Source organism: Taudactylus pleione, unplaced genomic scaffold, assembly GCF_031769625.1.
Source record: "Taudactylus pleione unplaced genomic scaffold, aTauple2 ptg000579l, whole genome shotgun sequence".
Taxonomy (NCBI): Eukaryota; Metazoa; Chordata; class Amphibia; order Anura; family Myobatrachidae; genus Taudactylus; species Taudactylus pleione.
The window spans coordinates 1,638,404-1,663,413 of record NW_028284981.1 but is presented as its reverse complement, the minus strand read 5'-3'; the positions used below and the strand labels follow the sequence as shown (position 1 = coordinate 1,663,413).

The following is a 25,010-nucleotide window of genomic DNA, read 5'->3' as shown; positions in this document are numbered from 1 at the left end:
CATGACCTTTTCATCTCCAACTCTCTACATCTCCTAGATATTACTGAAACCTGGATTTCACCCTCTGACACTTCTCCTGCAGCTCTCTTCTCTGGGAGCCTCACCTTCTCTCACATTCCCTGAACCGGGGGTCACCATGGTGGTGGTGTTGTGGTCCTTCTATTCCCCCGGTTACTCCTGCCAACTCATACCCTCTGAACCAACCCTTACCATTTTGTACATTTGAGGTTCATGCTGTATGCCTCTTCCAACCCTGGCTCTCCATCCAAATTCCTTGACAACTTTGCCTCCTGGCTCCCTCACTTTCTCTCCTCAGACCTTCCCTCCATTATCCTAGGTGACTTCAATATTCCAATTGATACCCTCACAGAATCCTCTGCCTCTAATCTCCTTACCCTCACATCTTCATTTGGTCTCTCTCAATGGACCTCCTCACCCTCCCATGTCAGTGGGCACTCACTTGATCTGGTCTTCACTCACCGCTGTGATATTTCAGATTACTCAAATTTCCCATTCCCCATCTATATCACCTTCTCTCTTTTAATTTCTCTCTCTCCTTCCCCTCCTCTAACTCATAAGGTAGGGGTGGGCAATACCCTAGCTGTTGTAGAACTACACATCCCAACATGCCATGCCACAGTTTTGCTATTTGGCCATGCTAAAACTGTTGCAATGCCTGCTGGGATTTGTAGTTCAACAGCTGGAGTGCCACTTACTGCCCAGCCCTGTCAAAGGCCACCATCACTAAGAGTAACATTGAGGTTTATGACACAGTTTTTTTTTCCTCCCTGCTTGACTCGCTTCTCACCCATTTACTCGCTCTCTCTCCTGCCCTGAACAAGCCACTTCCCTATACAATGCCTCCCTTACTTCTGCTCTTGACTCTGTTTCTCCGGTAATTACTACTCCACCCCTCAACCCTGGCATTCCTAACGCACCAGATACCTGCAAAAGTGTTCACGAATCGCCGAGCACCACTGCAGGAAATCACTCTCTAAGGCAGACTTCCTCCATTTCAAATTCATGCTCTCATTCTACAGTGCTGCCCTGTCACTCTCCTCATCTCCTCCCAGTCCTCAAACCACTGGTGTCTCTTTGCCACTTTCAACTTCCTCCCCCTTCTCGCTCTCTGCCCTTGACTTTGCCACATACTTTACATCTAAAATTGACTCCATACGTCAGGACATCATATCGCACCAGACACTCAGCACTCCTGCCCCTCCTTTCCCAGACCACCCCTCCCCATCCATCTTACCAATTCTGACATCCTTCTCCCCTGTATCTGAAGAGGAGGTCATGGCCGTCATCTGGTTCTCCTCCACCTTCCACCCTATCCCTTCCCGCCTCCTCCACTACCTCTCTCCTTCTGCCTGTTCCCATCTTGCCAACCTCCTCAATCTCTTTCTCTCATCTGGCACTGTTACCTCTGCTTTCAAACATGCCCTGGTCTCTCCCATTCTTAAAAATTCTACCCTTGATCCTAACACTCTCTCCAACTACCGACTCGTCTCTCTCCTCTCTTTGACTTCCAAACTCCTTGAGCATATTTAGAACCACGTCACCGCCTTTCTTTCCTCCCACTCCCTCTTTGACTCATTTAAATCTGGCTTCTGTTCTCTCCACTCCACAGAAACTGTACTCCCAAAAGTCTGCAATGACCTCCTTGCTGCCAAATCCAAGGGCCACTACTCTCTGCTCATACTCCTTGACTTCTCTGCTGCTTTTGAAACTGTGGATCAGCCACAATTTAATTATCAATTGATGGCACAACTATCTCCTCTAGCCCCAAAATGTGCTGTCTCTAAGTTATCCTGGACTCCTCCCTCTCCTTCACACCTAACATTCAGCACTTCTCGCAGTCCTGCCATTTCCATCTCAAAAATATTTCCAGGTACAGAACCTCTCACACATTGGACGATACTAAAACCCTCATCCACTCACTGGTCACATCTAGATTGGACTACTGTAACCTCCTCCTATCTTGTCTTCCAGACTTCCACCTCCCTATACCCCAATCTGTCCTCAATGGAGCTGCTCGGCTCATCTACCTCCCCTCTCTTTCAAGCCCTACACTGGTTTCCCTTCCCCTTCAGAACTCAATTCAAGGTTCTTTTACGCTCACTTACAAAGTCCACACCCAATCCTCTCCTATTTACATCTCTGACCTCATCTCCCTTCACACTCCCGCCAGTTCACTTCACTCAACAAATGCATGCTGTCTCTCCTGCCAACTGATTACTTCCTCCTACTCCCGCCTCTAAGATTTTGCCCGTGCTGCTGCTTACCTCTAGAACCCTCTCCCTCTCAGACTCTCCACCTCCCTACATATCTTCAAAACGGGCTCCAAAGACCCACTTCTTCATCAAGGCCTTCCAGCTCTCATCCTAACTACATGCTCTTTCCTGTCTACCCAATCTGTGTCTCACCTGTTTGTCTGCCCCACCCCTTTAGAATGTAAGATCTGACGAGCAGGGACCTATTCCCTTATGTGCTTATCCTTATTTACAATCTCTTCTACTCCATATTCCCCACAAGGGCACCTAACACTTGATTGCTGACTCACCCATTTGAAGATTTGTAGAAAGGTGGAGAGTCTGATAGGGAGAGAGTTCCAGAGGTAGGGAGCAGCATGGGCAAAATCTTGGGAGGCGGGAGTGGAAGGGAAAAACCCAATATACCAATAACCCAGCTGGACAAGACATCAGGTCATCTCTACATCAACCAGCCTCAACAATCAAACAGACGATCAAATGGCAGTCATGAGTTCCTTGTGGGGATTATACCTTTCTGGACATTTATACATTTTATATATATATTATTTCAGTATTTAGAACATCTGCATTTGCTTTGTGTAATCACATGCTTTGTAAACCATCCACAAAAAAGGATAAGAACAAAAAGTTATTTTTGTGGGATGAGATTATTCAAATGAGGGTAGAAGAGGAAAAAAGGGGTGTGGAGGACACATTTACAGGGGCACTTCCCAAGAATACCGCCACAACTTAATTATCCAGCACCTCTGAAGTCCTGAAGATAGGGTCTTGTCCCTATAGCTACAAAAACCTGATGTTCCTTGACTATGGGCCTGATTCAGAGCCGGACGCTCTGACCAGAGCGCTCGCTCTGAATCAGGGCCCTCCCCCATGAAAATGGAGCGGCCTCCTGGTCGCTCGCAGAGCTGTGGGTGACCACCCACAGCATATGCGAGCGCCCAAAAAGATGGTCGCGATGGTCTTGACCATCGGACTTGCGACGGAGACCCTGCGGTAGGGTCTCCCTGCCACAAGCCCTGGAGTGATTTGGGCTCTATCAGAGCCAAAATCACTCCCACTAACATCACTAGTGATGTCAGTGGGGCCGGCTTCAGACAGTAGGCGTTCCCATGGGAACGCCTTCGTCTGGCAGGCACGCCCCCCGGCACGCCCACCAAAGGGGGCGTGCTGTCAATCAACATCGACAGCACGCCCCCTTTGGTGAGAGACCCGGAGCGACAGCTTGGCTGTCGCAGTCCGGGTCTCGCGCATGCGCACGACGGAGCTCCCTCCGTCGTGCGCATGTGCAGTGGGGAACATCGACCCACTTGCGAGCGTACTGCTGCTCGCGAGTGGGTCTGAATGACCCCCTATGATTGATAATGTAAGACACTACTGAAGCCAACAAGGAGTAGAATATACAAAAGTTGAAATAAATGGTTCTAAAGCATTAGTAGGTTGCTTGCAAATTTTAGGAAAACAGCTGTCAAAACAAACTAGGCACAGATTAAGTTTAGAGGTAAAATGACCGGGATGTGGGTGCGTACCTTGAATTAAAAAAAATAAAAAGAGTTCATAAAGGACTCTTCCTGTCAATGCAAGTATTCCTCCTCCAGGGTCACAGCACCTGCTTGTGTGACCATCTTCTGGAAGGTACAGACGTGTCCACATACATCTACCCTCTGTGCACTATATAACGCGTGAGCGCTGTGCGACTCTGAGCACTTTTCGTGCAAATTTTTCCCTTCAAATGCGTCTTATTCACAAAGCGGCAGCGGCTGTGACATTGTAACGTAGCATTTCGCAGGCAGGTGCACCCGCAGTCACACACATGCCGCACATCATTTTCAGCTTGTGTCTCCTATTCGGATCACTTGGTGAATAAGACGCATATGAAAGTAAAAAGTTGCGCAAAAAGATGCTCAGCACTACCGCGTCACGCCACTGCATGGTGCGACTAGAAGGGCTGTATAACGTGCAAGGAGGCTAGATGTATGTGGGCACATCTGTAATGTGTAAGCATTTGTAAGTTTCATTTTCTTATTATTAAAGTACTTACTGGGAGGTACTGTACAATTGTGCCATTCTGCTTGCCAATGGCTAGTTGCTTCCCTTTCGGGCTCCAGCACACTGTAAGGAAATAATAAGTACAGAATATTACTTTTTATTTGACTTCATGCAGTAATTTACAAAACTAGGTTATATAACAACCAAAGCATGACAACTGTGGCCATTATTTTACAAAGAAAAAGGGGATTGAGTACCCGCACAATAGCAGTTCAATTCTTTACATATTGTATACTGCACCCATACATATGGTCTAATAAATATATATTAAATATCAAGTGGGAGGTGCACCCTAGAATAAATATTACATTCAAGAAAAAAGGGGTAGTATTCTAAAGGGGTTGGGAATAATATCCCGGCTGTCAGGATGTGCGCTAGTCAGAATACCAACAGCGGTATCCCAACAGCCAGAATCCCAACACCCATAGGACTCAATGGTGAGTAGATTTCTAACCCCTCCCCTAGCCCACCATTCGCGGTGCCTAACCCTAACCCTCCCCCCTAGTGCCTAAACCTAACCTACCCCTCCCCGCACCCTAAACCTAACACCCCCTCCCTGGTGCCTAACCCTAACCTCACCTAGTGCCTAGACCTAACCTCCCTGCACCCTAAACCTAACCTTCCCTCCCCCAGTGCCTAACCCTCCCCCTAGTGCCTAACCCCGCTAGCTAACACTACCCTCCCCGTGCACCCAGATACTTACCTTCGTGATGCCGACGGCCGGGATACTGGTTTAGGTATCCCGACCAGTCTGGATTTCGGCGCCGGTATTAAGACTGTCGGCATCCCAACTATATCCCATTCTAAAGTGGAACACCCAAATAAGCAGTATCTCCTAAAATGTAACCTTTATTACATAAATTAAAAGCGAATTATAAAAACAGAATGTGAAGTGATATGTAACATGTGTGTAGTTTATATATTGTCAGTTAATAAACAGACACCTCAAATATAGGGTATTTACCCCAGTCCTTAGTGTGTGGGCCTTGAGCTAGAACGCAGCTTTTGGTAATGGGGTTGTATTATTATCCAGGTCAATTATCAACCTCAATTTCTTGGTGGTTCCCTCTCCAAACCCTCTATACCTGAAATGCACTTCTATCTCCTAGTGGTGTATGTATATATATATATATATATATATATATATATATATATATATATATATATATATATATATATTTTTCCCATTGGTTTATTGACCAGCAAATTTTATACATCGTACAATTCAAGAATTGAATAGTGCATTTAAATATGAAGCTGTTCTGTTTTTAGAAATAAACAAAGTACTGTTTCTAGTTTCCAATTTTCATAAACTAGAGCAAATATAAATTGAAAATATTTCAGAATACACAAAAATGAATACCGGAGAATGTACTATGTTGAAATAACAAAAACTACATATATCACATAAAAATATCAATGTAATATACCATAACATGTGTAATCTATTGCATTATACATCTCACATCATGCATTTCGTATAACCTATGTCGCTTCGGAGGTGTATTAAGAAGAGGGAAGAGAAGATAATAAAATAGAATAGAATAGAATAGTGGTAGGGGAAATTAATCCTGACAATTAAGGAAGGATAGAATTAAAAAAAAAAAAAAGTATAGGAAGAGAAACATTTAAAGGAAGACAGGTGATTTTAGGTGATCTGTCGTAACAAGAACCCATTCCGTGTTCAAATACTTTCCAAATATTGTTTTGGGCTAGGGTTGGCAAACACTGTATATAAGTTTTTTGTGAGAAATTCAGCGCTCCTTTTTCAATACCAAGAATAGCCATACGTCGTTCACAATAAAGAACCTACAATAGTGCAATTTTCCATTCATTTAACATTGGTGCTGATCGTAATATCCAATATTTGAGAATTAGTTGTTTGGCCACTATGACCATAACCCTCAGGGAGGGCTTCCACAAATGTAAAGAGGATTCTGTCTCCCATACCGAGAAGTCAGCAAAGAGAAGGGCGGCAACATTCTTAGATAATTTAAGTTTTAGTGTAGAGTTTAGATAGTATACAATTTTATCTACTTATCTTTCTGCAGTACCATAGATTATGATAGAGAGAGGCATTTGAACTATTACATTTTACACAATTCCCAGTCTCTAGTGGTACAAAATGCCTCCTTTGAGCAGGAGATATATAGGTACGGTTGTTAAGCACCCTAAGATGAATCTCTTGTAAACGTGCTGCCTTAAGGCAGGGTAAAACACAATCCAGCTTTGTAATAACTGATTCAAAGTCATGTAACTCGGGTATTTCTGTTTGCCATGCCTGTGCAACGGTATGCAATCGGGATATCGGCTGACGTAAGCCCGACAGCCGGCTTCCTGACTGCTTTATCCCGGCGAGGGAGACCGGCATCCCGATTGAAGTGATGCCAGGCGCAGCTGCGGACAGCCGCGCGCTTGGGGGAGGGTTAGGTTTAGGGCTCCCAGGGGGACTTATCGTTAGGTATCCCCCCGGGAGGATAAGGTTAGGCTAGGGGGAGGGAGGGTTAGGGTTAGATACCCCCACGGGGGACTTAGGGTTAGATACCCCCACGGGGGACTTAGGGTTAGACGGCGGGGAAGGGGGAGGTTAGGTTTAGGCACTGGGGGGAAGGTTAGGGTTAGGCACCCCTAAGGAGGGTTAGGTTAGTTCATACTTACCTGCGGATGATCGGGATTTTCAGCCGTGTCGGCCTGTCGCTGTCGGGATTTGCCGGCGGTAATTCGTATGTATTGCCTGTGCAACAGTCGACCAAGCGTGCATGGTCAATGCAACTAAATGACTATAAAGATAATATTCTTAATCCTGCTGGTTACTAGAATGAAATGGTCATGTAACTACACATTGTAACTAGGGATGTGCAGGCTCGGATAGGTTCGAGTTTGCACGTGGAGTTCGGATTTTTCCCTCCAAAAAAACGGAACTCAGAAAGAGGCAAAACGTCATCTTGCATGGACGAACATCATCATTCCTGGACTTTTGTCCAGGAATGATGATGTTCGTCCAGAATGATGATGTTCGTCCGTGCAAGATGACGTTTTGCCTCTTTCTGAGTTCCCTTTTTTTGGAGGGAAAAATCCGAACTCCACGTGCAAACTCGAACCTATCCGAGCCTGCACATCCCTAGTTGTAACTATTTCTTCTGTTACAAAGATGCTGCTCCACAGCTGGAATCAGTCTCTACTGCCATTCACTCTGCTGCTCTCAGCAGCGACTCATCTCTGTTACCCACCAAAGGTCAAATCCATTGTCTTATTCAGCCCTCTCTCTGTGTAGGTACAAATAGTGTATATCTGCCTGCAGTATCCTTCTACAATAACCAGCACAACTCTGTGTAATTTACTCATGTTTTCCATCAATCTGTGTTATAGAAACCAGCTACTTTAAAAGGTGCGTATCCACTACACGAGAGTGGAACGACTGTACGATTACAACATTGTAATCATTCATCATCCGGTGCAGTGGATAATGTGCCCACACTGAACCATATGTCGTTCAGTGCAGGCACCCTCCCTCATCCCCGAAAATGCACAACCTGACGATCTCCTCAGGTTGGCCTGCGTGTCCAGGCGATGACAACTGGTGACAACGGCCAGCGGGAGCGGGCATCGCTGGTTGTTGCCGGCATAATTACTGCACGATATGAGCGATTGAAGGATAATGTCGTAATCGTTCAATCGCTCATTTTTCTTGCGTAGTGGATACACGCCATGACACAATGTGTGTGTGATCCAGTAGATCACACTGCAGTTGTAGACTGCTACGGCAGTGTAGAAGTATCAGTCTAATTTCATGTGTATAATATTCTCATGGGGGGCTTAGATACCCTTACTATATTACAGCAAATAATGTTTAGAGAACTTGAGCATTTTCTCACTTTTCACACTGATCGTTACTCTCAGGGAGATTCTTCTTGATACTTATTCATGACCACAGGCTGATGTCAGACACAGAGATTCATTTATGTGCACAGGTTAAATGTCCGCTAGTAACATGCATACAGTTCTATTGAGAACACATTCACTACATCCTAGCTGGCAGGAATGTGTCTGGTGTCACTCTGGCCAAAATATAATTACAGCAAATTAGTGGATGTGTATATCACCTTCTCAAACAGGAATGGGTATGATATACCGTCAGCCGCATGGCCGGCGGTTCGATTCCCGTCGCCCGACAGGAGCAGAGTGCGATGCAGCGGAAGCCCGAAAGTGCTGGAAATCCCGATCGTGGATAGGTAAGTATCCACTAACCTAACCTCCCTAACCCTCCTTAGGGGTGCCTAACCCTAACTTCCCCCCCAAGTGCCTAACCCTAATCCCCCCTCTAAATGCCTAACCCTAACCACCCCCTTCCCCGCTGCCTAAACCTAAGTCCCCCGGGGGGGTGCCTAACCCTAAGTCCCCCCCGGGGGTGACTAACCCTAACCCTCCCTCCCCCTAGCCTAACCCTAACCCTCCCGGGGGGGTGCCTAACCCCAAGTCCCCCCCGGGAGCCCTAAACCTAACCCTCCCCCCCCGCAGCTGTCCGCTTGCGGCGCCCGGCATCACTACGATCGTGATGCCAGGCGCCGTCTCCCGGCGTCGGGGAAATGCGGGCGTCTACATCCAGACGCCCGGCATTTCACCCTTGCCGGGATAAGACAGTCGGGAAGCCGGCTGCCGGTATATAGGCAGTCAGCTTCCCGATTGCTTCCCCTCAAACATACATATTATGGCCCTTAGATCTGTGGAGTAGTGATCTTTACATCAGATCTACCGTTCGGTCGTTCTGTTGCTGTGTCAGCTATAATTAGGAGGTGTCACTGCAGAGTATATTACCCCTCCTGTCTGTAAATAAAACTACTGCTGTGCCTTTTGGCGATTTGTTATCAAGTTAAAGTATAACTCTAGATTGATATAGCCTGTTAATTAAGGCATTCAGTATGTCTGAGGATCCTCCATTCAACGGGCAAGAGGATCAGTGCCACTGACTGAGAGGGGACTGGAGACAGGGATAGTACAGACTGAGAATAAAGAGGGTCGATGGCTATGCTCACGTGAGAATACATTGTACTCTTTATGTCGGGATTAGGAGAGTCTCTCCTCACCTTCCCATCTTTTACCTGCTTTCCAAAAATGTGTGTTGTGGATTCTTTATTCCACTGCTGTGTGGTGTTGTGCACTTTGGTGCAAATTCCACTGTTAAACCAAATTATGTTCTAGCTCAGAGATTCTCAACTCCAACCCTCGAGCACCCAACAGGTCATGTTTTGGGGATTTCTGTTTGTAGAAGCAGGTGGGATAATTACTGACCCAGCAAAACCGATTAACAATCATCATTAACAACTTTTACCCAAACCCAACTGGAAAACAGAAGGACCATCGGTCGATCTTTGGAGACCTGCTCTCGCAAGTGACTCACCTGATGTTACACCCAGACTTGACGGCAGGCTGGCGTACAAAGTGATCGCGTCTGCGACCTGCAGGATGTAGATGCTGCCATCACTCAGACACACGGCCACCATAGAGGAAACTGCAGGGTTCCACTTAAGGTCTATGACAGAGCTGTCCACTTCTCTCAGCAGTCTCTGGGAGGCGAAAGCTTCTTTTGGCTGCCGGGACTGTGGTAGAAAAAACAATCAATATTAATGATCAGGCCATAAAATTGATGTCCATCATGCTAGGCACAGATATGCACAGAATAAAGCCACTTTAAAAACACCTATCAAAACAACCAGCTCTATGCAACTTGGCATTATGTGTCTGGCAAGGCTGACCGCAGAAATGATCCTCTGCAGGACTAGATTTTATGACCAAATGACATACTCCGGTCTCTCAACTAATAAAACTACAAATGTTTGGATGCATTGGCTGCATTGGCTTTCCAAACAAAGATGGAGATCTTTCAAAGTCAACTTACTTAAGCCGGCCATAAACGGTGCGATATGCACCGTGCGACACAACGGGGGATCAGACATATCGGGTGGTCCCCACACACGGTGCGATCGGGTGGCCGACCACCCGATATTCCAGCTCCCCCACCCGCATAGCGCTGTATGGGATCGCACATCGCATCCCCAGATTGACTGAGCCTTCAGTAAGATCTGGGGGTGTGATGCACAACCCCACGGGTGCGCGCACTATCCGATATCATGCCCATACACGGTACGATATAGCAGCCAAATCTTACCAATCCGTCGGATCGGGCTGATTTATCGCACCGTGTATGGACACCCTAAGGATCCAACATATACAGAAGCCGTAATCCTCTATGGAGTTTTTGAATCATTAGATCTTAAAAAGCAGTCTCAAAAACGTTCACCTTAATTTCCTGCAAATAGGCATAAAGGCTCTCTCTCTTTTCCTAATGCGCCAGAATTCCGATTTTCAGGACAATGCTCAAACCTCACTAATTCACCGTTCAGAGGCGGTCACAAGAAGCGAGCGCTCGCTGTGAATGTGGGCGGCCGCTTCTCTTTTCTAGTGCGGCCTCCTGGTCGCTAGCTAAGCTGTGGGTTACCATCCACAGCTTTAGCGACCGACCAGGTTGATGGTCAGGAACGCCTCCGTTTGTGTAGCCACCCCCCCGCCCCGAATACAAAACGGGGCGAGCTGTCGATCAACATCGACAGCCGCCCCTTTTGTAGTGAGCTCCGGAGCGTGAGAATATCTTTCGCTCCGGGGCTTGCGCACGCGCAGTGCAGCCGCTGCGCGTGCGCAGGGCCTAAACATCAACCCGGTTGCGATTACTTACCGCTCACGACCGGGTCTGAATGAGGTCCTAAATGATCACACCATGCTCACAAAAACACTTAATAATACAAAACACTTATAAAACATTACTGACAGGCAACAGATCACCTAGAAGGAGCTAGGCCACATACCTCGTTCACTAGTGTCCGGACATCATAGAAGGAGATGGAAGAGCCAAGTTCACGGCAGGACATGCAGACAGACAGCGTGAGATGATCAGTGCTCAGAGCCAGGTGGGTCACAGGAAACTTTGTCCGTACCTCAATCCCTGGGGGACCCGCCGCTGTAGAGGTAGAAAGAAAATGTAAGTCTCTGCAAGCAAAGATTAACAAAGCTTCTCCCAAATACCCCACTGAGTCTGTACAGCTTTCCAATACAAAAACAGTATCAATATCACATACAGATGTCCTCATACACCAAGGGGTAAATTTACTAAGATGGGAGTTCTATTTAAAAAGTGATGTTGCCCATAGTAACCAGATTCTACTTCTCATTTATCTAGCACCTTCTAGAAGATAATACCTGGAATCTGACTGGTTGCTATTGGCAACATCACTTCTTAATAGAACTCCCATCTTCGTAAATTTATCCCCTAGCGTCAATACGCTATACCGTGAGAGACACCCAGCGCGACTAAGCAGCTGCGAGAGGTGTAGCGCACTGTCTTTTCCTTTTAATGTTGCGTCTTATTCACATTACATACGCAGCGATCTACAGACGCTGAGCGCACGCGCGGGCGATTGTTTGCGAACAGGTAGTAACAACAAAATAACAGCACAGTGATTGACAGCCGGGCAGCATTTGTGGGAGGTAATAGTGAGGGGGGGTTGTTTAGGTGAACGGAGGCGTGAGAGGGTGTGTATAAAACAAGAGATATGGTAAGAACTTACCTTTGTTATCTCTGTTTCTACGAAGTCCATAGGGTCCACAGGGTTGACCTTGGGGTATAGGTTGGGAACCAAATCCGGGCACCACGCAGTTAAAGCTTTTAGCTCCCAGGATGCACTGGGTCCACTCTCCCTATAACCCCACCCCCAAGCCAGAGGCACCTCAGTTGGTAAGTAGCCAAAGGCCGGAGGAGGAGAGAAAAAGAGAGAGAAAACTGGAACACTCAATAACCATACTCACAGAAATGGGAGACGGAAAACCGGTGACCAGCCACACAGCCCATATGAAGCCAGGTGCGTCAGGGCGGGCGCCCTGTGGACCCTATGGACTTCGTAGAAACAGAGATAACAAAGGTAAGTTCTTACCATATCTCTTGTTTTCTACTTCAGGGTCCATAGGGGTCCACAGGGTTGACCTTGGGGATGTCCCAAAGCAGTTCAACCAAGGGTGGGGACGCTCCTGTGCTGAGAGGAGAATCCGTCGCCAAAAAGGAAGCATCCTGAGAGGCAAAGGAAACCAATGCCTAGAACCTTAAAAAGGTGTGGACAGAAGACCACGTGGCCACCTAGTAAGGCAAAACAGCCGAGGCGCCACAGCGAGCCGCCCACGAGGGTTACATGGCCCGAGAAAAAACAAGCATCAACAACAGAAAGGCCTACCCATGGGTAGGCCCCTGAGGAAGACCTACGAGGCCATCCACCAACATTTGGTTATAGGCCGGCCATCCTTTCCTGTGAAAACCAGAAATCTCAGACCACCAATAAGGAGTCCGATTTCCCTAAGGAACCTGAACGGATCACATAAATCCAAAGAGGCCGGACCACAGTCAATGAGGCCACACCAGCCGAGAGGACTGGGGACAGAATGGCCGTACCATAAGTTCCAGAATAATATGGAACCTGAAAACCACTAAGAAGAAACACAGGGCGAGAGCAACTCACACCCTGACATGATGCCCTCCAGAAGAGGGAGCCACATGAGAACGCTCCCAATTCAGACACTCTCCTGGTTGATATAAACACCCTGAGAGAAAGAGAGAGCCTAAGCAATAGACCATGTAATGGCTATCACAACCAGCGGTTCCATTGACTGTCCCCGGAGGGAACAAAGAACCACTACTAACTCCCAAGGAGTCCCTAGGGAGGACAAATGGAAGCATAATCCAGAAAACACTCCAAAGGATGAACAGGATACCAGAGTGGAGCAATTCCATATCTTAACCATACTGACAGTGTAGAGATCCGCACTGTCAGGAAGACCAGGCCAAGTGTGAAACCCAAGCCAGCCGGAAGGAATGCCAGAATATCTGGAAATCCTGGACACCGGAGGATTGTATCGACAGGTACAATACCATAAGATTTATGGTTGCCACAGTTTGTGGTAGGTCCCAGCAAAAGCTGATCCATGTGCTCTAATCATTCCAACGATGACAAAGCCAGGGAAGCCGTAAGACCACTGTAGGGACACAGTCAAAGACAAACGACCCAGGTCCAAGGCAAAACCAAGGACCCTGAGACAACAGGTCCGGGCAGCGAAGCATCAGGAATGGAGTATCGATGGAGAGACTCCGAAAATCCAAGTACCCCTGACATCTGGGGCAATCAGGAGCCACCAGCAGGAAAGCATCTCCGTCTCAATTGAAACACTTCCAAAGACCTCGAGGAAGAAGGGAGACCGGAGAACAGAGGTACACAAAGTGAAAGGACCACTTCATCGACAAAGAGTCGCTGAAGGTTGCTTCAGAATCCCCAGAGCTGGACTGTAACACCATAGTGTGATAAAGTCAGAAGGCCCTGAGGGTCACCTCAGGGGGGCCCCCCCTGCTCACCAGGAGATGAAACCTCTCTTGGGGAAGAGACTAGTCCCCGGGATGCACGTCGTGATGGCTGAGGACTCCCACTTCCCAATGGAGAGCTCCTGAAATGAACGCTGCCGAGATGGTCGGGAGGAGACCCTCGGACTATGTCCGAATATGTGACATACCTGTCATTGCCACCCAATGAACAGTGTTGCTAAAAAGGAATCCACTGTCCTGACCCTGTCGGACTGAACCTTTTCAGGTTCACCGGGAAACAAGAGTTATGCCAGAGTAAGTTAATTGACAGGGTGGAATCGACAGACGTCCAACTGCACTGAAAAGGATGCGAACCAGACACTGTCCATAGCAAAGAATACCCTGGACGAGATGGCCATAGCCACCCAGACAGGGACAGACTTGCCTCCGGAGAGAGCATCATCGTTTGAACAGTGATCCGACAGAAAAAACTCGTTCCATCTGGAGATGAACCAATTATGGAAAGGTCTGGAATGGAACTGAGCCCATTCCACCATGCATCCCAGAGTGTAAAGACATATGTCGACTGCGCAGACATCCATGTACTCCTAATGGAAGAGTGGAGATTCCGTCTTACGCCAGAAGAATTCTCAGATTCTGAGAATCCAGCAGGGATCCTAGATGAAGAATACCCAGAGAGAGATGCAGGGAGGACTTTTTCCCCGTTGATTAAACGTCTGCACCCTGAAGCCACAGTCATCCTGACCTGGCTGTAAAGTACCCCGGTGATCCCGCTAAGAGCAGGAGGCCGTCCAGGTACAGGAGCATTGGGATATACTGAACAGGAGAACTGTCAGAAGATCCAAAACACTGGTAAACCCCTGTGGGGCTGAGGACAGTCCCAACAGGCAGAGCCCGAAAAATTGTAAGTGTTGCTGTGATACAGCAAACCTCAGCCCATGCTGAGGAAAGGTCTCTGTAAGTACCCGTAGGCACGCGTCCTGTATATGATACCATAAAGTCCCCAGGTTCCAAACATCGTATGATGGAGCATAGGGATTTCCTCCTGAGCCCAGGTAGCTTTAGGAACTGGCTCAGGGAATTGAGACAGAGAATAGGCCAAAGAGGACCATTCAGCCACCGCACCAGAAAGAAAGCAGAACAACCAGTCCCTCACTGAGATAGTGGGGATGGCCTAATTAGCTCCGCTTACCGCAACAACTGCATAGCTTTCTGGATCTGTAAGGCCCTTGTAAAGAGGCCGCCTGAGCAAAGAGAGGGCGTACCCTCCTACCCACGTAGCCACGGCAACTTGACACTAGTACCGGGCGAACTGAGAAAATCGGTATCTCCCAGTTGTAGGCCTGTCCCGTCAGGCTGAAGAGATATCCGTAGGTTCAGAAGCAGGATCGGCTGGCAGTCCAGGCCTGCTCGGTACTGGATATGTCGGCCCTTGTAGATGCCGACAGTCTACGAAGAAACAGACCTTTAGGCTGACCCAGAGGACAAAAAGACTTTACAGATTAGTCTGAGGCCTTGTAGAGGGCATAGCTGAAGGCGGTAAACTTGTCGTTAGTAATACTGCCAATGTTACTACAATCTTGTCAAGGTCAGGACCAACCAAGATCAACCCTAAAGATGGTATCTGCACCTCTGCATTCCCAGAGCGCAGCCATAGGGTATTACGGAGGATACAGTCGCAGCCGGAACTCTGAAAGTTAGGAGACTGGTATCCAATATAGGCATTTCCACCTATGACAACTGCATATATTACGAGAGCGACCAAATACATTTGAACCCCCGACGTGTTGGAGGGGAAAAAATGTTACAAATGCATCAGCCCAATATGCAATAGTATTAACCAACCATGCTATAGCCATGGTAGGATGGGTAACAACCCCTGAAGCAAGTATACCGATTTCAGGCAGAGTTACCACCTACGGACCACGCAGGAATGGGATGCGTAGTAACGTCTGTAATCAGACGAGTAACACGCCCATCCACCCCAGGAGGGGGCTCGTGATGACCCTCAGGGAATTTGGGACAGGAGGCCAAACACTGTGGTAACACCTCCTATCTGGCAACAGCCAGAGTCCCGCTATGCGATCCACCCGCTAGTCAGCAACAGGGAACCCGAAGGCATGTAAGACTGAGGGTGTATGATACAGGTGCAGGTCAACATTCACTCTAACCAGAATGGACCTGCTACCAGCCCTAAAGCAGGGATAATAATACCTGAAATAGGCTTCCACCCGTAAGAGGGAGAGAGCCCAAAACAGTATCCAGTACATGCAGAGCCAACTGGGAAGTAACCACAGGGCGTCAACCACGCCAATTTGCGTTTCGTAGAAAACGACACCACCCAGGGTGGCTGTTGTGGTAATCCCTGCAAGGGGCATGACAGACTATTGTGGCACCAGGGGGAATTCATATACTGCGAAAACCCCCTGCAGGGAGCGATAGTCTGTGTCACAGGGGAAGAGTGCAAGAAACTGCGAGATACCCTGAGATGAAAAGGGCAGTATGGTGGAGTAACCCCAAGTGAGGTACAACAATGGGGCCCACCCGGCGATCCGCAATTGAGAGGATCCCGAGAAAACAAACCGCCCAAGGGGGTCGTGAAAGGGGCCGGCACCAGATGACGCCACATACAGAACCCTTTATGAGTCAAATCCTCCGCACTAACACCTGCAGCACATGGCTTGCAGGATAGCAAAAATGGGTGCAGTATAACGCTCTATCTCCTGGTCAGACATATCTGACCAACCCTCTTGGCGGAAATATTAAGCAGCGCTATACTGGTCCTGACTGACGCCAAAAATTAGCTGCAGGGACCCATTTTCAGCGTATGCAACACACAGTTCCATCTAAAATATGGCAACGTGCAGCACGCAACAGTATGTGACAAACCTCACAAATATCAACGAGTATATAAATGTGAGGTCTCAGAACCACCCTAAGTACAGCTGTATTAGGGCAGATAAAGAAAAGGATAGATATACACTGACAGGTGAGAGAATTAAATACAGACAGTCAGCACTAGCATAAGTCACATACAATGCAGATATATACATAAACATGTCATATAATATACTGCACTATTACACTGCATTCAACTTACCCAGATTCAGTGTCTGGGAAGGCTACAGCGCTGTGTACACTGACCTGATGGTGAGGTACGCAGGGGGACTGGACTCACTGCCATCTCCGGAGCTCTGCTGCTGCACCACAAGAAAATGGCCGCTGGAGACCTCAGAAGAAGCGTGGCCCGCGGAGGAAGCAGCTCAGCGACGCCAGACTATACATACTGAAAGGCGCGCTGAGCTGAGGGGAGGAGCCGCTGTAACAGGGAAAGCTTCCTCCCCTGGCCGGCTATTAACCTCCCGGGACGCCGGCTCCCAGCGCCGATCAGTAAGTCCCTGGTGGTCTAGTGGACACACGGGGTATGGGGGGCCCGCCGCCACTGCCGGCGCCTCCGGTCTGTCCCCGGAGACCGGAGGCACAGGACTGCATATTAAATGCGCGGATCACCGCAAGCGGTGATCCGCGACCTTACCTGCTCCCCGTGGATCCGGCAGCAGTCCTGGGCGCCCGCAGAATCCGGCTAGTACAGACTCTGGGGTCCCGCTGAGATCCCCAGATCTGTACTGGCGTCTCAGCGCCGGCGGGGTGACGGAGCGGCAGCTTAGACGTCCTATGGACAGTCCGACGCTGCAGCTCTGAAAGTCCAAAGTAAAAATAAAAAAAAACTCTGTACTTAGAAAAAATAAAGCTTAGGGGCTGCTAATCAGCTCCCCACTGCACTAAACGGTGACCCGACTCCGGCCGGGCACAACTTAAACTGAGGTGCCTCTGGCTTGGGGGTGGGGTTATAGGGAGAGTGGACCCAGTGCATCCTGGGAGCTAAAAGCTTTAACTGCGTGGTGCCCGGATTTGGTTCCCAACCTATACCCCAAGGTCAACCCTGTGGACCCCCTATGGACCCTGAAGTAGAAATTCTCCTTTACTATTCTTCATGCAGCAGGACAGCCCTCAGTAATATAGATTCTTAGGGGACAATCCAATTCACTGCGATGTACTTGTGGTTTGCTAGTCATCGCGGCAACAGCGTCACTTTACGGCAGCCTGAATTCGCAGAAAACGTTGCGGCTGCGAGCAAATTTGTGTAAATTCTGGCTGAGTGTTTGATCGCCATTGCAACGGCAACTCGTACCCCTCGCGGCTAATTGGATTGACCTCTTAATGTACAATCTGACACTGTAAAGATCTAGGAGACAACATGCCGTCATTGCTACTAAGTAATGGTCAGTAGACACAGTGGCGTAAGTTCATCCCAGATGCCCGGAGGCAAGTTATAATTTGGTGCCCCCCCATCACAACCACAATTCGTATGCAGACAGGCTATAGATAGACGAGGGCAGCAGCTGATGGTCTGACATGGAGCTCTGCACTATTGTATGGTGACTTCTCAGGTGCCGGGAAGGGGTGCCAGGTATTGAGGGTACACTCTGGGTACATAATTACAGCCCTAAGTGGGGTGAATATGTTGTGGACAATGGAGGAGGTGCCCGGCGGCAGGCGCCTCCATTGTCTCCCATAGTTCTGCCCCTGAGTAGACAATTGCATTGGTTACCAGAATTGACACATACAGTATTAGCAATGCTTCCATTGAATCGGAGGCACCTATTCAACAGATCTCTTGCAGACATGTGTGCAGCTGCCAGCAACTAATATTATCAAGGAGCCTGTCAACATGCAGCTAAAGGACAGCACCATAAAGTGATTCCCAGATAACAAGAGGTGTTATACTCTGTAAAATAATGTTCTAGGTTTACTTTGAATTCATCCCTTCTGCAGAATAATAATCTCCATGGCCACGGTCAACAGGTAACTACTGGGGGGGGGGGGGGGAGGAGGAGGAGAAAGTGAGTGAGAAAGGGGCATGGCACGTGGTATTATCAGTTTGCAAAGATACTACTTAGAGGGAGAATGGAATGATGCCACGGGAAAGAGTCTGTTCTAGAATAGACTCTATATTAGCTTAGCAAAGTACATGAAGCCGTTTAACATGCCAGACATCAAACACTGTGAAATCTAATCACGGCGCATCTGAAAGCTGTATAAATAGGAGACACAGGAGCATTTGTTAATGAGAGAATCCCTGACAATGTTTTGGTCTCCCCCGTGTACAGCCGCAGAGCCTGACCAGAGGAGATTCCAGGAATGTGAATGGTTTACAATTCGACGAAATGCACCAGATAATGTGTATAGCAGACAGTAAATGGTGCCACTCACCAAGATGTACTGGCCTTCATAACAAAGGAGACCGAATTAGGAAATAAGACCCGCCCCCCCCTCCCTTTAAATTAGTTGGTCTGGTGAAAAAGGGCGAACAAGGAATTTGCATACAGAGAAGGTCCATAAGGCCGAGTCAGGGGGAAGAACTTATTGACCTACTATTATTAGCACATAAAATAAATTGGGAGCTAGGCCACAGACCAAAGGTGACTCTGTAACAATCATAAGATTGGAACCAGTATGATGGCCGGCGGTTCTAATCCCGATAGCGGCAGCCCGGAAGGGGTGAAGATCCTGATCGTTCTTTGTGGTAAGTATTGCTTGCCTAATTCCCTACCCTAACCCTTCTTTAGAGGTGCAGAACCCTAACCTCACCCCCCCCCCCAAGCGCCTAACCCTAACCCCCCTGTAAGTGCCTAAACCTAACCCCTCCTTCCCCGCAGCCTAACCCTAAGTCTCCCGGGGGGTGCCTAACCCTAACCTCCCCCCGAGATTGCCTAACCTTAACCCCCCCTTTTTCCTAGCCTAACCCTCCAGGGAGGTTGCCTAACCCTTTCCCCCCCCGGTAGCCCCTAACCTTCCCTCCCCCGGCGGCTGTCCGCGCCCGGCTTACCTTCGATCGGTCTGCCGGGTGTGGGGCTCCCAGCGTAGGTCTAATGACAGGCGTCGGGATTTCAACGCCTGTCATTAGAACCTTGCCGGGATTAGACAGCTGGGAAGCCGACGGTCGGGATTTTGTCCGTCGGCTTCCTGACTGCTTCCCATAAGATTGGCCCCTGCACTGCACAGCAGGGCCCAGACAGTCTGTTCCATTGAGCAGCGGGATTGTTCAATCTATTACTGTGCAATGTATTTGGAGTGGGCAATTTCCTCTCTGTTCGATGGGTTAGTAGATTTGCAAAGCAGTCTGTGCGGCCATCATTGGTGAATGAGAGAAGGCAATACATGTAGCTCAGACACATCCGCTCAGGCAGTGGTTGCTGAATCTCTGAGCGTTGGCAGCTGGAACATTACGAGAGTACACGTCTGGCTCCAGCTTGGGGGCATATGCCAGGTAAGTGAAAGAAGCCACCCTCTCACCTCTATCTTTATCATCCTCCTTCTAGAGTAGGTATGGGCAATTAGCAGCCCTCCAGCTGTTGTAGAACTACACATTGTAACATGCTCTGCCACAGTTTTGCTATCTGGCCATGCTAACACTGTTGCAAGGCATGCTGGGATGTGTAGTTCAGCAACAGCTGGAGGGCCGCTTACTGCCCACCCCTGTTCTAGAGCCTCCCATAGCGGAACCAATGACCGTCCATAAACAGCAGTTACGTACTGAGAGCTAACAAGAAGTGCATACTCCGCTCACCGTGTTAAAGTGATTCGTAGCCTTACGCGGCTAATCCCCTGCATTTTGCGTAAAACATTTGCGATAAGTGATGTGCGTCCGAGGAACTCACTCCCAGAGGCACAAACAATTATAAATTGAATAGCAACCATCACTTTTGATAGGAGCTGCTGCCGCGATAAAACAATTGAATCCCCCCCACCATTGAGTCTAATGTACCGGTGCTTTTAGCGATCACGCCCCCTGCATGTGGCACTGTAGTGGCTCTTGTGGTATTACCATAAAAAGTGAGAAACAAAATGGCAGCTTCCACTATTTGCAAGAAAAAGACAGGGAAAGGAACTCTGTTATGCGAGCACTCTTGTTCTCTATTATCAACTTTGATAATAGAGAACAAGAGTGCTCGCATAACAGAGTTCCTTTCCCTGTCTTTTTCTTGCTGATAGCTATATGACTCTAGTGAGCACCACCACTCCTCCTATATGTGATCAGCTCTATTTGCAGTAATACTTGATGAGATTAGTGGTACATCTCAAAATGTACAGGTACATGCACATATATGTATTTTCATACCATTATTTATATTATTCTATTTTTTCTTCTTGTCTGCCTGTGCGATTAGTCTTCCCGTCCCCAATTGCTTATATTACAGCTTCCACTATTTCCAAAATCAAATGTGTAATGAAGCTTATTATTCGAACACAAATAGTTTCTACGCATTTAACAGCATGATTCTTCTCAAGGACAGTGGTTAATGGGAGAAATAAACAATACCAATGTTATTTGGGTCCTCCCCGGGTTTGTTTAGGATGAGGACATCTTTGGTGCGAAACATCTTGAATCCGGCAGGGCCGCCAGCGAACAGTAAGCCATACTTGCTGGATATGGCTAGCAGACTGGAGCGCTCCTTGGGAAGATCTGGGGGTGGGTTGAAGAGTCTGATCTTTTTCAGCTGGCGGAACTGGAAATCCTGTTCAATAAGTAAAGTAAAATTAGCTTTATTTATATTATAACGGTGTCTGCAAATGACATTACATTTCACTAAAATCACACTTTCTTCTTCAGGATCCACAGGTGAGCAGATGTACTAAGCTCTGGAAAGTGATAAACTACCAACCAATCAGCTCCTGTCATTTTTCAAACACAGCCTGTAACATGACAGTTCGTATATGACTTTCCAGAGCTTAGTACATCTCCCACTTGGTGTAGTAGCTTCCCTCTGGTTCTATTCACCTCTCCTTATATTTCCCCCTATCCTGCACATACAGAAGAAAGGGTAGATGGACAAGGGAACAGTATATGGAAATCATGAGGGCAGACGCTACCACTAGGGGTCTATAAACTACGCACTTGCAACCAAAGATATGTACCGGATCTCAAAGTTTTCCGGAAGGGGATTCAATTGTGTGTGATATTTGGCTGTGCGCATCCCTGAGAATTACGGTAGCCCAATACGGCTCTGGGCGCCAGAGTTTCGTGCAAATGTCGATGTTGGCGGAGTTCAGTGATTTTTTTGCTAATGTGCAAGCGTGACATCCCCAAAAGCAGATGTTCCCAAACCCGGTCCTCAAGGCACCCCGACAGTTCAGGCTTTAGAGATATCCATGGTTGAGCCCAGGTGGTTAAATCAAATTGACTGAGGTACTAAGTAAGTGACCTGTGGTCAAACATGAACATCCCTAAAACCTGGACTGTTAGGGTGCCCTGAGGCCTGAGTTTGAGAACCTCTGTCCTAAAGCCTTGCCCTGCACATGTGCCACATGTGGTATGCTTACAAAGCTGAAGTTGCAATTCAGGCGCACGTACTAGATGGTAAAGCAGCGTGGCAAGTGGGCATCTCAGCCCTTACACTTTCATACGCATGGATGTACACCAAGGAAGAGCTTTGTAGGGGCAATAACGTAATGACCCAGACGCGACTGCAGGAAAAGACAATAAAACGGCTGCTTCTGCGACCAAGAGTGTGGTAAATAAAACATCCAAAGTGCAGACAAAATGTACATTACTTTTACCATTTCTCCCATCATTAGAACAGATTTTACTATGGGATTAATGCAAATTTTTATTTCTACTACTGTGACCGTAGATTTCACTAGAGGGAGGAAATCAATGGCGCTCTTGTCTTGTTAGAGAGGAGACCAGAACACAACGATTGGAAGCATAATGCCCACTTCATTTCAACACTTAAAATGGGCCTTGTGCTGTGATAACTGGACTGATCTTACAGATAGTGTGGCCCCCAAAAAGAGCATTAGATCTGGAGATACTGGCCCATTCTCCTGTAATACTCTCCAATCTCCAAGGAATTGGTGGAGATATTGGGCCGTTCTCCTGTAATACTTTCCAATCTCCAAGGAATTGGTGGAGATATTGGGCCGTTATCCTGTAATACTTTCCAATCTCCAAGGAATTGGTGGAGATATTGAGCCGTTCTCCTGTAATACTTTCCAATCTCCAAGGAATTGGTGGAGATATTGGGTCGTTCTCCTGTAATACTTTCCAATCTACAAGGAATTGGTGGAGATTTTGGCCCGTTCTCCTGTAATACTTTCCAATCTCCAAGGAATTGGTGGAGATATTGGGCCGTTCTCCTGTAATACTTTCCAATCTCCAAGGAATTGGTGGAGATAGTGGCCCGTTCAAACCACTTCAGACAAATTCAAAAAAGTGTTCATCCTAGAGAGAGAGAGAGAGAGAGAGAGATTCCTTTGTTTCCTTTTCTCGTTAAAGCCACATGCTCAAAAGAAAGTGTCCCCGCTAGGCTGTTTTAGCGGAGCGCCCTGCACGATTTAAAAAAGGGCAAAATATACCCTTTTCGCAGCGCCCCAGTAACACAACCTGCGGGTGCCGTCTCCACCCGTGGGCCGCAGTGTCCCGTGGGTGGGGAAAACTGCGGTGTAGCGATCACCGCCGGTGAATAGAGAAGGGAGAGCTTGGGGGCAGTCCGGCATGTCCGTAAGTGCCTGGCACGCACCTGAGAGTGATGAAAATGGGGCTCATCTTAAATACATGCCCCCTTATCGGCCGCACGCCATCGCTGCGTGCCGGAGTGCCGTTTCTCTAGGTCCGATGCCCTGCCCGGTGGCGGACCTAGAATGAACACTAAGAAAGGGAGAACGAAAACTCTCATAGGGTAATAACAAAATTTTCCTTGTGTTTTACCAACTCAATCAGGGGGGGGGGGGGGAACATGCCGATAGAAATAGTGAGAATATCGGCTTGTCCCAGAGACCGCAGCCTTTGAAGGATGGACCTTTAAATAGAAGAGTATTGGGGCAAACACCCTTGGTATTGCCCTTACAGTTGTGTTCTTGCTTGTCAGCATATTAAATACATTATGTTCTCAAGTAGGAATCCCTCCATAACCATGGAAATGTAGGAGATAAGAAGCCCATCTATCATGATATTGCTTTAAACTTTCAATAAAATTATCTATTAAAAAAACTTCAAAATTAAATAAGACACTTGAACATATAACCATAAATGATGGAGGTGAGCACGCATAACTTTATAAGGAGGAAAACCCGGGTAAGTCCTCCAGAGAGCCATGGTAAAAACTGGAAAGCTTTTATCTACAGCCTTTGTCAAGCATGCCATGACCACGCCAGTTGTATAGTTAAACTTCTTCCAGCAGACCCCCTGCCTCTGCAGTTGCTATCAGCAGCCGCGACCCCCCCCCCCCCGTTTTCTTTAATTAAGCATATTTTATTGATTTTCAATGAAACGAAAACAAACTATAGAAAACAGAAAAACAGTAGTACGGTGTTGTTCAAACGGTCACAGAATGAACAATATAAAAATACACTTAATTAAAGAAAACATTTTTCCTGCATTGTGGAATTTCCCCTGCAGATCTCTATGCTGCAGAACCATGTTAATGTGATTCTTTTATTGATATTCAATAAAACAAAACTATAGAAAACAAAAAACCGCAGTACCGAAAGAGTGTTGTTAAACGGTCACAGAATGAACATATGCGCAGAATATAGCATAAAACTAAATATTGGCAGCAAGTAACGTAGTACAATAGCCTAATGTTTTCTTTTTAAATGAATTACAATCCCTCCCCTTCCTGAGTTCTTTCTACAGTATGCAGAGTCACCTCAGGCATGTGTGTGTATCGGCGAACAAGAAAAGAATATAGGCGGCGTGTATCACAAGGGACTAATAACTAGTAGGAAAAATATCTCTTTTATTGATAGATAAAAGGTGCAATTTAGCAACAAGATTTAGATATTAATTAACTCAAGGGAGTGGGAATCCTGGCAAGAAAAAAGGTAAATAGTAGATAAGCCCACAATAAAAAGAAAAATTATAAATGCCATTATAAGCACGGTACTAGCGCGTAAATCGTGGATACTGGCAGGCACTTTGTAAGCAGTCTATAGCCTTTATTGTGCAGAAACGTATCATACCATGTTATCGCTCTGGTCAGCGCAACATATGGGAACTGTTAGTAGATGTTTTTCACAGTATTCCAAAAAAACTGCAGCCGTGCAATCGTTCCATAAGACGGTCGCAATAGTAGGGGTGGGATACTGATAGTGCAGCTTGTGGCAGGTGGAGATCTGTCCACTCTGTAGTACACACACTGCCCATGGGGTACGTATGCCGCAAACAAGCTCTGATCACAGGTACAATGATAGACAGTCCAAGCACAATTGTATCT

General features: G+C 47.4%; 1 protein-coding gene across 3 annotated transcripts in view; it reads right to left on the bottom strand.

Annotated features, from left to right (window-relative positions):
* The window catches only part of NUP214 (nucleoporin 214), a 101,399-nt gene that overhangs the window by 68,924 nt on the left and 7,465 nt on the right, over nt 1-25,010 (bottom strand). For all 3 annotated transcript variants that reach the window (XM_088453320.1, XM_088453318.1, XM_088453319.1), the window contains exons 2-5: nt 21,116-21,311; nt 11,180-11,331; nt 9,718-9,916; nt 4,312-4,382 (exon numbers count right to left, since the gene is read on the bottom strand). In XM_088453320.1, coding sequence (XP_088309446.1) covers nt 4,312-4,382; nt 9,718-9,916; nt 11,180-11,331; nt 21,116-21,311 — 618 coding nt within the window. The remainder of the gene's footprint in view (nt 1-4,311; nt 4,383-9,717; nt 9,917-11,179; nt 11,332-21,115; nt 21,312-25,010) is intronic.